The 13,975-nt window shown below is 37.5% G+C and overlaps 1 protein-coding gene across 1 annotated transcript; it reads left to right on the top strand.

The window, feature by feature from the left end:
* The first annotated feature begins 1,124 nt into the window (after nt 1-1,124).
* On the top strand, nt 1,125-9,094 carry LOC145785512 (protein LTV1 homolog). Its single transcript, XM_082597165.1, has 11 exons — nt 1,125-1,288; nt 3,426-3,487; nt 3,797-3,893; nt 4,373-4,511; nt 5,052-5,497; nt 5,851-5,978; nt 6,239-6,387; nt 7,040-7,092; nt 7,478-7,543; nt 7,962-8,078; nt 8,733-9,094. The coding sequence occupies exons 1-11, from the start codon at nt 1,286-1,288 to the stop codon at nt 8,844-8,846; spliced, it is 1,374 nt and encodes a 457-aa protein (XP_082453291.1). The 5' UTR covers nt 1,125-1,285; the 3' UTR covers nt 8,847-9,094.
* The last annotated feature ends 4,881 nt before the right edge of the window (nt 9,095-13,975 follow it).

Below are 13,975 nucleotides of genomic sequence, written 5' to 3'. Positions count from 1 at the left end.
AAACCACAAATACGCAGCCAAACGCCTTTGAAAATTGCCATTATGGCAACTCTGATTTCATTGCAATGTCAGTGTTGCCAGATATGTTTAACATTTCCTGCGCAATTGCGAAAAACTTTAGCCCAATAACACAAAATTTAGAAAAAAGCCTAAAAGTTGAATGTTTCAACAAATATTGTCATAAAAACAAATATTTTTATTTCGGTTGCTCAAGCGAACACCTGAAAGCAGAAGCAGCGCTGCTTTACTTTGCATTTTCTGCACAAAATTGCATGCCAAACCAATTTAACCATGGATTCAGTTGTACAATTGTTAATGGCTCTGTTGAAACAAAATAACTTGACTTAACTTGGATTACAGGGCTGTGGGTAGACAATCGGGCAAAAAAATATATAAATCCCACTCCTCGGACATAAAAGATACAAACCAACCAACCAAAACTAAACTAACATAGAAATGGGAGAACCAAAAAATAACTTGATAAAACTTTTAGACAGTGACAGTATAAATAATATTAGGCCTAAAGTTTTCATGTCCATGTCCTGGTAACGCTATAATCTAATAAATAGCTGTAACTTGGTTTGGTTTTGAATCTTTATCCTAGGATTGACAAAGCCTTGATATGTCATTCCTTGCAGTTTCGCATACTTGTAGAGGCTTTGAATCACTGACTCAAGCCTGTCACCGAGATTAACAGAGTAAAGTTTCCGATTGTTGAAATCTTGTTGCTGTAGATTTATTCCATCCATTAGGTGCCGCTGAATGGAGACTAATCTTTAGAATCCGTTGTCAAGCGTACACCCCGAGAGTCAAACCAGCGCCCTTGAAGCTTCTTCATTCATGAAGTCACCGTGTTACGCGATAATCAACTGAGCTATCGGGGCAAACTTACAATGCATTGTTTCTCATTTTTATTTGCTCTGCTTGTTTTCTTATACACGGCGCTATTGAATCAAAATAAATTGACTTGACTTGATATTCTGATTTTTGACATTCTGATTTTTTGACATTCTGATCTAATTTTAACATTCGTTGTGTAGATTAGGATTTTCTAGGTGGCAACACTAATAATCTTTGACAACACATTTCAGCTTTTATGCAATTAGTAATTCGATTTCCTTTTCTTCACAGTATCTAAGGCTCGGAATTAGAATACTGTAGAATTTGGTTTGTACTAACCTGGTACAATCTTTGGACTGACTGCAATTTTGCTGCTCGACTTCGTTATATAATTTTCTATCTTGTACTGACTTTGTGAACGTTAGAACAAAGAACACATTTTTCAATGGTAAGTTTCTCAACCCACTGTCAGTACGGTAACTGTTTCAGTTTATGTCACTTCCAATTGATTTGTTCTATCAAGTAATGAAATTTGTAAATTTTAGTAATTAAATGTGATTTATGACAAAAAAATAAGCTATAAACCGATGATGCAGATTTTAACTTCGTGATGAGATAGTGTCTCATCATCAACCAATTTTGATTATACCTACCGGTAGGCCATGAATTAATTCCTCATGTCGAGGGTGTGGCCTGTCTGTCTGTCGAGAACGAAGTCTTCTCCACACTTCGCGATTTATTGGGTTGGCAGAGTCCATGTTCAGGGCTACAAGGTTACGTTAAATTACAAGTTCTTCCCAAGAAAGTTTTGGTCTACCTTGACCCCGCTGTGCTGCGATGTTGACACATCTGACCTGTGAGATCCAGCTTGAGCTGCGCTCAACGTGACCAAGCCATCTCAGTCTGCCCAATTGGAGGACTTCACTGATGTCTTTTAATTTGAGCTTTGATAGAAAAGTCTCAAACTGGATGTTGTCTTCAGGCTTGACTAGGCATGTCCATCTTACCATCGCTCCGTCATTACGTTGTAGGCGCTTGACGGTGCTTGCTAAAGTAGCCCACGTTTCAGAGCCATAGAGAATGACACTCCTCACACAACTGGAGTAAACTTGTCCTCTGGTTGCAGCAGGAAGTTGCTTGCTTGTGTGGATAGGGAGGAGTTCTCTAAACTTTTTTCAGGCTGACTTGCACCGAGTTATAGCTGCATGCTCACACCCCCCTCTAGAAGACATGGTATCACCAAGGTAGCAAAAGTCAGCTACCACGTCAAGTGGGTACGTCTATTTTTGCTCTGTATACTGTATAAGGCAATAGGTAATAGGATACCTCGGGTACAGGGGTAGGTCTATTTGCCAGGTACGTCTATGTGGGGTACGTCAAGTGGGGTACGTATGTGGGGTACGTATGTGGGGTACGTCTGTGGGGTACGTCTATGGGGTACGTCTATGGGGTACGTATGTGGGGTACGTCAAGTGGGGTACGTCTATTTGCCAGGGGTACAGGCAATAGGATACCTCGGCTTAACTTGAAACGTTTGACTGTGCGACTGTTAAAACTACTTGTAAATATGTAAAATATATTGTTATAATGCTCAACCCTGTTGTATTGTTGTGTCATGCCTGTCTTTGGTACAAGAAAGCAAACTCTCTCCCAAAACTATATTAATATACCTACTTTTATGCCGCTTAAAAGTCAGTACCGTATGCCATAGGCTAATATTTTTTTTAAAAAATGGAGTTTTTCTAAAAACTTTATTTCAAAACCAAAAAACTGGTAACGTATAGTTAAGTAGAAATTGTGCTGACATTATTGATTAATAAACTGTTAATTTTTTTTCTTTTGTCAAATTATTTTCAATTACAAAATATTTTTGAAGAGGATGCAGTTACTTCGATGGTTGCAAATTAGTACATTAACACAAACGTTATTTAAAAATTTATAAAAGTTGTGAGGTTAATCCAAAAAAGAATAACATAATTATTCCTTTTTAGGTGATACAAACAAATTTATTTCCACATGAGTCGGTCATAAAAAATTCCACCCTTTTCCCTAGGTGGTATTTTTTATGCTAGTGTTTGTTTGATTTTTAGAAAAATTTTTTTGCCTTCTCAAATCTGAAGTTTTCAAATTTTTGTACCTTAAATTTTTTGAATTGGTTTTCCTTCAAACTGAAAAACCTTCATCGTGGTTGGGCATGCACAATAAAAGTGGTGAAGATACAAATACCTTTTGCATACAACAACTATGGTATGCTATTATTGTACAGTGCTTATTCAGCTGTTAGGTTGACAGCTGATAAATGTACAGTAATGCAAAACAACTTATCGTTGTTTCTCCTTATCGTTGTTTTTCCTATGATCATGTGCACAATTGTGATGACAGGCTTAGATTGTTTCATTTTTAATTACAAACTTGTGTAGTTTTTTTTTGAGTGCTTGTAGCAATGGTGCTAGCTTGTTATATATTGTATTTGCATTGTAGTTTTTTTTTAAGTCCTGTAATTCAAAACTATGAAATTTTGAACAAGCATTAAACTAAATATGCGATTAACTAATTTTGTTTTTATTTTTTCATTGATATGTTAGCCTCGGCGAGCAAAACCATTTATTGACAAGAAGAAGTCTGTCACATTTCAACTTGTTCACAGGTGGAAAAATTTTAATTTTAGTTTTTATTAATTGCATTATTAGTGGCCTAACTGGAAAAGGTTGCAAAACATTATTCTTAGGTCATTTTCAATGTGCATAACATTTATAATCTTAAACGCGGTTTATTTTAAGTTATTATATATATTCTGTAGAATTATTGCTTCACTTTCTATTGAATGTTGGGCAATTTGTGAAATGGGTTTAGTCTTTCTATTACTGGTTAATAAACCTTTGAATAGTTTCATGCACATTTGCAATTTTGAAGTGTATAAAATAATACTTGACTTGAACTGACCTCTGTGCTTCAGGAGCCAAAAGGACCCTTTAGCTGCAGATGATGATGCTCCACAAAGAGTTTTACTTCCATATGGCGGAGTCACTAAAATTCCAGACTCCATTTCAGAGGTAAGTGAAAATTTAGTTTTTCCAGTAAGTGTATAGGACTGTGCGTTCAGACAGATTCACACAGTTTGTATAAAATGATATATATACATACATAGCACTTAGTTACAGTCAACATTTGCATAGTTTACCATTACAACTGAAGTTATGGACGTTACATGATTGGAAATTGATGTTTTTGTAATCGGATGCTTTGCTAAGGAAGGTTTTCCGCATTGTATAGCTAGTTACCTCCAAGTTGATGGTAATCCATTTAGTGGATTACATATGGTATATGTGCTTATTGCTAATTTGTGTGTTCATGAATTGAAATTTATTCTTAAACAGACCTTGCTCTTAAAATGGATAAACATTGAACAGTATAATATGATATGTAATGTATATATATAACTAGGAAACCATAATATGTGTTGCGTTGTTGAACAAGTTTTGCTGAGTTTGATTTGTAAAACTTGAATGTTATTTTTTCATGCTTCCTGCAGGTTGGGTATGATTATGAGATACGTTTGAGCACACAGAAGAAGTTTGGTGTCGGCTTTGAAGATGATTATGACTATATGCAGCATTTAAAAGAGCCCACTGAGAAACAAACTGCCGTTCTTGTTCCTACAAGCAAACGTGGTGGGTGTTGTTCATTATTCTTTGTGCTTGGAATATGAGCAATTGCATTTAAGAAAGGAGAAGTTTAAGCAGAAAGTCTGAAATCTCTTTGAGTTTTGAATTTAATGTCAAAATGTGCTTTCTACATCTACAATCCGTCCAGAAGTAGGTTTTGTTAATCTCTCCAGAGTCCAGAACAACATTGTTTTAAGTAAATGTGTTCAAGGTTCATGTTCAAAGTTAAGTCTTGTGATAAAACTCATCATTCTTGATGTCTTGTTCCTTAGCATTAGTGACATCATTGAGAGGGTGTCAATTTGGCAATGATGGAGAGCATGCAGCTAACTCATGCCGCCAGGACACATGCTGAAAGATGACCACCAAGATTGTCTTCCTTGCCTTTGCATTCACTTAATATTAATTTTCAGTCATAATCGGAATTTACCGGGATACTCTTAATAACTTTTATCTGTTATGAAAGAACTTGTATTCCAACTCGGACAAATTTCCATTTTTACGTTGATTCAACGTCTGCAAACTGTTTACTTATTATGTTTACAGTGGTGGTTGAGGTTGGTGATGAAAATGAAGACGGAATGACGGATATCCTGAAGAATGACAAACCTATCCTGCAGCTTCCTTCAGTTGTATTTGGCTCCAAAGTTGAGGAGGATATTGGTTTGCTCCATCGAGCAATTCCTCCAGTTGGTCCGCAACCAACATGGGATCCTGACATTGTGGCTGGTCTTGAGGAGGATTTTGACCATGGTGACCCTGAAAACCAGCTGGAAGACAACTTCATGGAATTGGCATGTGATGGAAATTCCCATGATCCCCAAAATGACGACATTGAACTCGGTTCCGATGTGGGATCGGATTTCCAAGATTGGGAATATTCTGGTGACGAACATGAAGAAGCAAAATCACAATTTACCAGCTACTCCATGACGTCATCAGTTATGCGAAGAAATGATCAACTGACCTTTTTAGATGATAAATTTGAAAGAGTAAGTTACTGCAGTACTTTGAAAATTTTCATGATTTAATTGAAGTATTTGTCCCTTAAAGAACTACTATCAGCATTGCTGGGCATTACTGCCATAACGTTTCAACTTTTGATTTCATTTTATGAGGGGCACTGTAGAATATTATTACAAGCCATCCCTTTTGAAGAGCAGCGATCTTCAAAGTTGCAAATAATATTAACAACATTGAAAATCGAGGGTTGAATTTGAACTTGAATGCAATTTATTATCAAGCTGTGCTCTTACGATATTGGGATGTTGAAAGAAGTCACTGCCCAAAGTGCAATAGAAAGGTAGAGCTTCTTATTGCTTCTTTGCAATTATTATATTTGCAGTTTTTCGAAAGTTACGAAGATTCTAAAATTGGTGATTTACCTCAAGTTGAAATAGAAGGTGGTTTCCCCGTGGATGACGTCAATAATGTGAGAGGAATGAAGATGCTGCTGGGACTGAAGAGTGCGAGGTGAGAGTCCATGTTAATAAAGGTATTGCTCTATTTTGCAACGCAAGTGGTATTTTCACCTCGTGGTAACATTTCGTAGAGAATGCAATAGATTGAGTTTTCGTAGAATAGTTTCCAAATTACCAACAGCTGCTAATGCACCTGTGTTTACTTTGCTCCAAAGAAGCTTTGTCTTCATCTGGCAGCATTGCATTTGGCCAGTTCTTTGCAGCGATGCCTCTGTTTCAGTGATTTCAGTTTCATGTAATTTTACTTTCCAGAGAAGAGGAGGACATCGACGCGGACAAGCTGACGGCCGATCAGGTCCTTGCCTGTTGTGATGTCACTGATACCGACAGTGACGACAGCGACGTGGTAACCATGGTGAAAGATAACGTGCGCGACAAATGGGATTGCGAGACCATTCTTAGTATGTCGTAGATAGAAAGACGCCACTGGTTAAAATTTCCAAGATAAGTTTAAGGCTTTCAGTTGTAGTTCTGGCTAAACGCTGGCTCAAGTTTTCCACAGTATTTGGTTTACAACAGATTTGTGGATGCTTTGAGTGTGGGAAGCGGATGGAGAAGTGGTTTGTAGTTTAAATTGAAAATGGCTTGAAAATTTTATTCATAGTAAGAATGCACTTTTTGCGTTTTGTTAAGTAATGACCGTGTCCGCCCCGTTATCTCAGTTGTTACGCGTCCGACTCAAGAGCACGCGGCCCTGGTTCGGCTCTCTGGTGTGCGCTTGAGCAACACATCTCAGGACTGCTCTCCATTCAGTGGCACCAAGGATGGAATAATTCCCCGCCAACAACTAAGCGGAAACTTCACTCTGTCGACCTCGGCGACCGTGCCCGCGTCAGCGCTTCAAAGACTCTACAAGTTTGTGAAACTGCCAGGATCAAGCTCTCAAAGAAGCTTTCCCTGTCCGATAAACATCAAATTCATCATGACACTATGTGATGCCAGTGGATGGCTCGTCATGACAAGACTGATACTTTGTCAAGCGCTTCCTCTCCCCCTCTCTTCCACATACAATAAAGTAATCTGTTGCTTCTGAACCTTTAATTCATCATCCAGGTACATATTCATCATTGTTCAATCATCCAAAGCTTATCCAAGAGCCAACCAAGGTACTGACGTTGTGTTGCGTAAGAAATATTAATTGAAATAATTGTTATTGGTACAAAACTTTTTATTTTATCTTAAACCATATCTTCTTAAAATGTACTTTGACTGACAGCTTTGAGTTTCCAACCTCAGGTTGTGAAACCTTTCAAATAGTTTGGCAATATACTCTATGAACTGGTCAACCAGGGTTTAGTTTTGTGTTCTTATGCAGTAAATTGTTGCTTTGGTTAACACTTTGAGGCTAATATGGAGACATGTCTAGGACCAAGTGCTGCTATATTGCACATTGCATGTGAATGACAGCCACACCAACTAAACATCTGGTCCAGCAGATGTGGAGATTTGAAACTTATCGCCTCTAAAAACTTTCTTTTTCCGTTTCCGTAGAAAGTAAAAGTGTCGGAACGAACAGGAATTCCTCTTAACGACGCGCCACGACTCACCAAAAAGGAAGTAAGTGATGGTAATCCTTAGGTCGACTTCCCCGAGTCTGTCAGAATTTATTCTCAGCAAAAGAGCTTGAACTTCTTCTATTTGAACAAGCGCAAAAATAAATGTAACAACTAAGCTAATTTTTGGAACGAGACAGATTTTTCCACATGCTTTCCCGTTCCACCTTTTATCATACTTAGCATCTGTCAACACAAGTACCATCAAACAGTCCAACTTTGTTAAAAATTTCTAAGTTAAAATCTAACCACAATATGGTCTTCATGTTTGATTTGAGTTTGTCGAATGGTTAGTGTTTTTCAATATTAAGCAGATCGTGGTCAGACTTTATATGCAATAACAAGCTTGTCCATAATGTTTGCTTTGCTCCATTGAAACAACACTTTTTGTTTCGCTTTTAAAGTATTTGTTACTTTTGTAGTTGCGCTCCTTGGACCCTGAAGAGCCCCTCCCCAAACCTACTCCCCCTTCAAGAAGGAAAGATGAAACAAAAGAAGAGAAAATGCAACGGAAGAAAGCTGTGAAAGAAGCCAGAAAAGTGAGTGACGCAACCGAGACATCTTTGGAAGTTTAGAACCATGGCCACCTGGAGATGCGGTCTGATATGTTAAATTTTGTAGACTTTGCCAACTTTTGGAAACTGTAGAATGAAATTTTCTAAAAATATTATTTTAACGTCTTTCTTGCTGTCTTCCGCAGGTGATAAATTGGGTTTTAACATCACCAGGCATTGAAAAACAACGACAATTTGATTTAGAAAATTTCATTCAGACAGTAGAGCAGTAGCGTTATTCAGAATGTGACAAGTTAGGCCGCACCTCCAAGTAGCCATGCTTGAACCGTTGTGGCTCTATTGTCTGATGACTGCCAAAACTATTACCAGAACATTTTTTTGAAGATTTTAAAGTATTTCTTGACTTGTTTAGTTTGCAACCGAATAAAGGTTTTGTTTTGAAAGGCACTGGTTTATGTTTAGCTTTCCACCTTCTGCACTAGACCTGTTTGGAATGAAACGATTTCAATTTTGACGTTGTTTTGTAGTTTATATTTTATACAGAATGGATGTCTAAACTAAATAAAATTTTCATCACACAAACATGTATTGTTGCTGCAAACGACCTTCTGCCAGCCTGACCTAGCATATTTTGGTTGTTTAACGGGTTGTAGTGAACAGTAATTTTTTCGTTAACAGGAAAGGCGCCAGGAGAAGAAAGCCACGAAAGTTGCCTTCAAGAATGAACACGCCAGACAGAGACAGGAACTACTCAACTTGAGACAAAATTTAACTGGGATCAAAATTTCCTGAAACTGTCTTTACGTGGCTGAATGACGGGATAGCTACAGTGACGTCACAATCATGTGTTATTATGCTCTGATACAAGATCAACATTAAGAGCAATAGTGTTGCCTGCTTGTAAGTTATGACGTCGTAGTTAATGAGGTGGCTGAATGACGTCATGGCGTGTCGTCATTGGTTTAACGTTGTAAAGTCACAGGCAATAAATTGCGCTAATTCGCGTCTACATTTTCTTCTTAATAAACCAACCATGGGAATGTTGTGGTTTATTTTGTTGCACAGAAAACAAGCAATCCATGGAATTGGTGACGTAATACAGAACGCAGTATGGAATAATCAACAACTGGAAGCCACGAAAGGACCAAGAATTACGGTCTTCGAATCTAGTAGCCACCTTTACAATATGCAGGCGTTGAGTTACCGATGTGAGAACAACTTGTTCATACGATTTAATGAATCAATGTTACAATATAATGGGCATGACGCCTTAAATAGAAAATTAGATAGACAGATAATTGATAACAGCTTTATAAGTTTACATTGCATAATTAAAAAATAATGCATAAAATAAAATACCTGTAGCTACATAACTTCAAACGTTTTTGGCAAAAACTTCTGTCCTTTGTCAAGAAAATACCTTAATTCATCTAAACAAAAACAAATATTCCTGAAATGTTAAGAATAAATGACTGAAATTAAATAAAACTGCACTGGCCTGCGTACAAGCAACAACTGATGAACAAACACAAAAGGTGGTAGGTAACATTCTTTCATAAACTAAGCGGGAGTGTGTTCGTGAGACAAGACAGCCCCAGAGGCTCACACGACGACAACGAGTGATTGCTGTGTCACCCACTGCTCTGTAGCTTCAGCATGACATCCCAAGTAAATATCTTTTTGGCACCTCAGTTCTTGCGGGATACTCATTTATTTGCCCATTCAATAGTAATCATAACTAAGTACGAATGGTCAAAAATACACAATGCGGTTAACCTTTGCTTTAGGCTATTGTAGGGGAAAGTGGGGCTAGTCGGAAAGTTTTTTTTAAGTGAAATTTAAAAAAAATGGTGCACAACCTGACAACTTGAAGTGGCTTAAATTATCATCTATGGTGTCGTCTATCATACAACCAAAAATAAGTATTGAGTCAATTAAGCTTTTAATAAAAATTTAAAATAAACAAACATACAATTGATTTTTCAACTATAGTTGAAAAACGTCAGTTTAATGCCCACTAATGAGCTGGATACTCTTCTTTCAACCAACCAACATTTACATGGGGTTGTAAGCAAATATGCTTACTTGCTTTAAAATCAAAATGCAATGAATTCTACACCTGGTCATCGTAAAAACATTTTTTAATAAACGCATTAATAAAACTTAATTGTGCTGCCACATAGGCCTAACAATTCGAAACTAACATGAATTATGTATTTTTATAAACTACTTCACATGTTGGCCGTAAATATTTAAAAAAGTTTTTGAGAGTTAAAAAAATAATCATTTTTCAACTAACCCCACTCTCCCCTCCTTCATTCCGGTTCATATTTCTGAACAATTTCTCTAATAGCACCGCATGAACCAAATGTGATGCAGACCGAGCAAGATTATTTCTAATTGTTTCTCTACTTGGCATAGGCTAACGAACGTCATGAATGGTGAAACTAGAATATTAATTATTTGCTAGAAACGACAAGAGGGCGGAATCCGTGTTGGTGATCAGGTTGTAAAGTTTCATAAATGTTGTTCAAACTTGATTATGAGTCTGTGTGTTGAAGCTGATTTTTGGTTTATGGAAACACTGCTTTTATTAACAGTGTAGCCTAGGCAAGTCTATGTCATTACCACTATTGCAACGAGCAGAAAGATTTACTTTTTCGAGAGTTTCCTTTCAATAATTTCCAAATTGCGCACGGCATTTGAAATGGTCAACAATTTGTTTTCCTCGTTTGGCCAATCGGTCGCTGTTTTGTAAACTTCGATCGCTGTTTTGTATGCGGCCTGTGCCTCTGTGGGACTGTTGGAGGATCTATATGCTCTTGCTAGATAGTTGTAGCAGTGGCCGACGACGTAGTATCGATTTGCGTTTGCATTGAATGCTGTCTTCATCAGTAGGATCACACCGTTGTTGAGAACTATTGATTTTGTCCAATCGCCAGCTTTATTGCAACATAATCCAAAACTATACAGAAACCTCGCTATTTGCTCACATTTTGTTCGTAAATTTGCATCAGCGGTACTTTCCATATATTCGAGGACTTCCTCCATGAATGAGTATTGTTCCTTAACTTGTTCTTCCATCTGTTTGGACACTTCTACCATCAACCCACCAATATACGCAAGTTTGGTTAACCTGCTTCCCCCGTTGTAAAACTTCTTCCCAAGATGAAACAAGAGACGAGCCAATGATATTGCGCACTCGCATTCCTTCATATTCACGAATCGCAGGGCCAGTGTACGAAGCTTCTGATGGCAAACGTCACGTGATTTATTGGTCAAGCGTGACGATTGATTCGCATCCACTATGGATACAATTAAACCGCAAACCAGTTTTGCATCTGGAATGTTTTCCAAACTCAACAAGCATTCCGCTTGATCGATGCTTGGCTGTAACTTGTCCCATCCTTCGACATGGTTGATGATTGTTTGCAGGGTTTCCACTTCTTTTTGAAAATTGTTTTGTTGCCGATAGGTTGCTGCTGAATCTGCCAACCAAAGACATTATAGAAATAACAGACACAATTTTTGTGCAGTTGAACTCGTTAAATGGTTGATTTTCACACAGTTATGAAATGCCGTAGGAAAAAAGCATTCCCCCTTGAAAATATTACATTTTACTGAACATTTTAAAAAAGTTTTATTTCATCACCATCGTCATGTAGGCTACAGCGCCCAGGAGCTGGGATCATAGTTTTTTTGCACTGTGGACGTGGCGCTATACAAATGCTGATATCATTATTCCTGAAAAACCAAAGAAGCCTAAAATCAGTCCTTTCCTGTAATTTAAGTTAAAACAAAATATTTCTTTGCAGTGATCGAGTAGGGGGCAAAGAAAGTTGGCTACCTGCCGTTGCAATCCAATAATAAATAATGTTTTTCCAAAGCGTTGTAGCCTTGGTAGACTAGATATGGTATGATATGCATTGCAGCCTACTCAGTGCCCACAAGGTAATTTCAACGTAATCACAGCCATAATGTGTAGCCTACCTTTCAACTGTAGGATCGTAGCAGCTGCCAGGGCTTCCTTCGTACCGGTATCGATTGTGTTTTGAGTTGCCGATATTTTCATCTGAAAGTTAAGAGCTTATAAAATTATGCTTAGGCTACATTTAGTAACAATTTCATTGTGAAAGTTAAATGAGGTTTGTTGTTGCTAACTATACTCACATGGACTCAGGGCCTCCGAGAGAAGTCAGCACTGGTCGGGAAACAATGCGAAAAATGGGCCCCATAATATTTTTTAGCAAATATAGCCTACAACTATTTGTATCCTGCGTTGCATGTTCGTGTTAAGCTGAAATTAACCTGGCCTACTTTCCTCAGCATGAAAAGAACTTCGTTCAATGTAAAAATCATCAATGATTAATCACTGGATTGCACTTGCAGCAAAAATGCCATTGAGGCAAACTATTTTGTCTAGAAAGCTTTGTAAACACACAATAGGCCTACAGGCAACGAAAATAGTTCAACCAAGCATTTAATTCAGGAGTGTCCAAACTTTTTCCCACGCGAGCCAGATTTGAAGTGTTCACGGGCCAACAGCCACAATAATTTTTCTGAAAACTGTAAGTTGAATTCATCTGATTTTTGTGTGTCTGCAGGCCAAAAATAACACATTGTACAACAACAGGCGCGGGCCATACAAAAACGTCTCGTGGGCAGGAGTTGGCCTGCGGGCCGGACTTTGGACATCCCTGATTTAATTCAACCCTTTCTGGAATTTTTGCAATGCAAAGTTACGGTCCTACGGATCACAGCATCAAATGATCAAATTTTGCGACGTCTGAATTGATGCACAACATGTATAGTTAGGCTTTTCAATCGGTTTTGAGTCATAGGCCTACTGGAGCGCAAACAATTCTTTACAAATTTCAGTAATTGTTAAAACCACGTTCTCAAAGCGCAACCTTTGGAGGTAGCCTAGCTACCGGAACACAAAAAAAATCATAACAAAACTATTTGGAAAAACCTTTCGAATGTTGCAATCAATGATTCCTTGTAAGTTGTATTGATTATGGGGTGGTTCGTTCTGGTTTGCAGCTGAAGTTTGCTGTGTGGCTTTCTGTCAAAAGTACCAACTCATCCGCAATGTCTTGAAAAACGTCATTGTTGTAGCCTAAATGGTTTAAATTTGTCCCACATGCCCGCAATTGCACAATAGACATACGATGAAATTTTCATGGAACTTCAAACTCATCGACGATAAGTTTTTTGTTTCTTAAGGGGGTAATGTGCTCAAATATTAAAAAAAAACATTTTTTTTTCCATTTTCTGTTTTTGTTGGTTTTGGATAGGTTAAGTCTTCTTCTATAAAATAAACCCACAAAACTTGGAATATGTGGCCTATAAGGCATTGAAATTCAATTTTTGCGAAGGCCACTCTTCCGATTTATTGCGTTTGGTGAGCATTTTATAGCTAACTTCGCATGGTTGTTTTATCATTATTTGTCCTTTCAAAAAGAATAAAATTTAATAAAATTTCCCATAATGCACTGATTGTCTTTAAACAGAAAAGATGACTGTGCATGTTCACTTGTTATGTATTTCCAGTCGTATATACTTCACATAGTTTCTCAAAAGTGTTAATCTTTTGGCTATTTTGAATTGTAAACTTTGGAAGGCAATATCTCCAATTAGTGTTTTGGTGCATGTGGCCTCACGGGAACAAGCATAACTCCATAACCAAACATCACATTAGTGTGAAATTTGGAATACATATTAAGAACAACTGCCTACCTACAAAACCATGAGAGCGTTTTTTATATTATTTAGGCAAAATGGAGATATTGCTAAAAATAATTTGATTGGTTGTTGCTAAGTTACCATGGCAACTAAAACTAAATACAAAAACATACTTTGTGAGCAATTGTTAATGTTCATGTGTTCTTGAATTTTGAACCAGTATATACTGTAGTGTT

This window comes from Aplidium turbinatum, chromosome 16, assembly GCF_918807975.1.
Source record: "Aplidium turbinatum chromosome 16, kaAplTurb1.1, whole genome shotgun sequence".
Taxonomy (NCBI): domain Eukaryota; kingdom Metazoa; phylum Chordata; class Ascidiacea; order Aplousobranchia; family Polyclinidae; genus Aplidium; species Aplidium turbinatum.
The sequence above is the reverse complement of the archived record's forward strand: the minus strand, read 5'-3'. Positions and strand labels throughout refer to the sequence as shown.

Coding starts and splice junctions, on each gene's coding strand:
- LOC145785512 (XM_082597165.1), top strand. Junction 3,894..4,372: donor TTCCAGACTCCATTTCAGAG/GTAAGTGAAAAT, acceptor TGCTTCCTGCAG/GTTGGGTATGATTATGAGAT. Junction 7,544..7,961: donor CACGACTCACCAAAAAGGAA/GTAAGTGATGGT, acceptor TTACTTTTGTAG/TTGCGCTCCTTGGACCCTGA.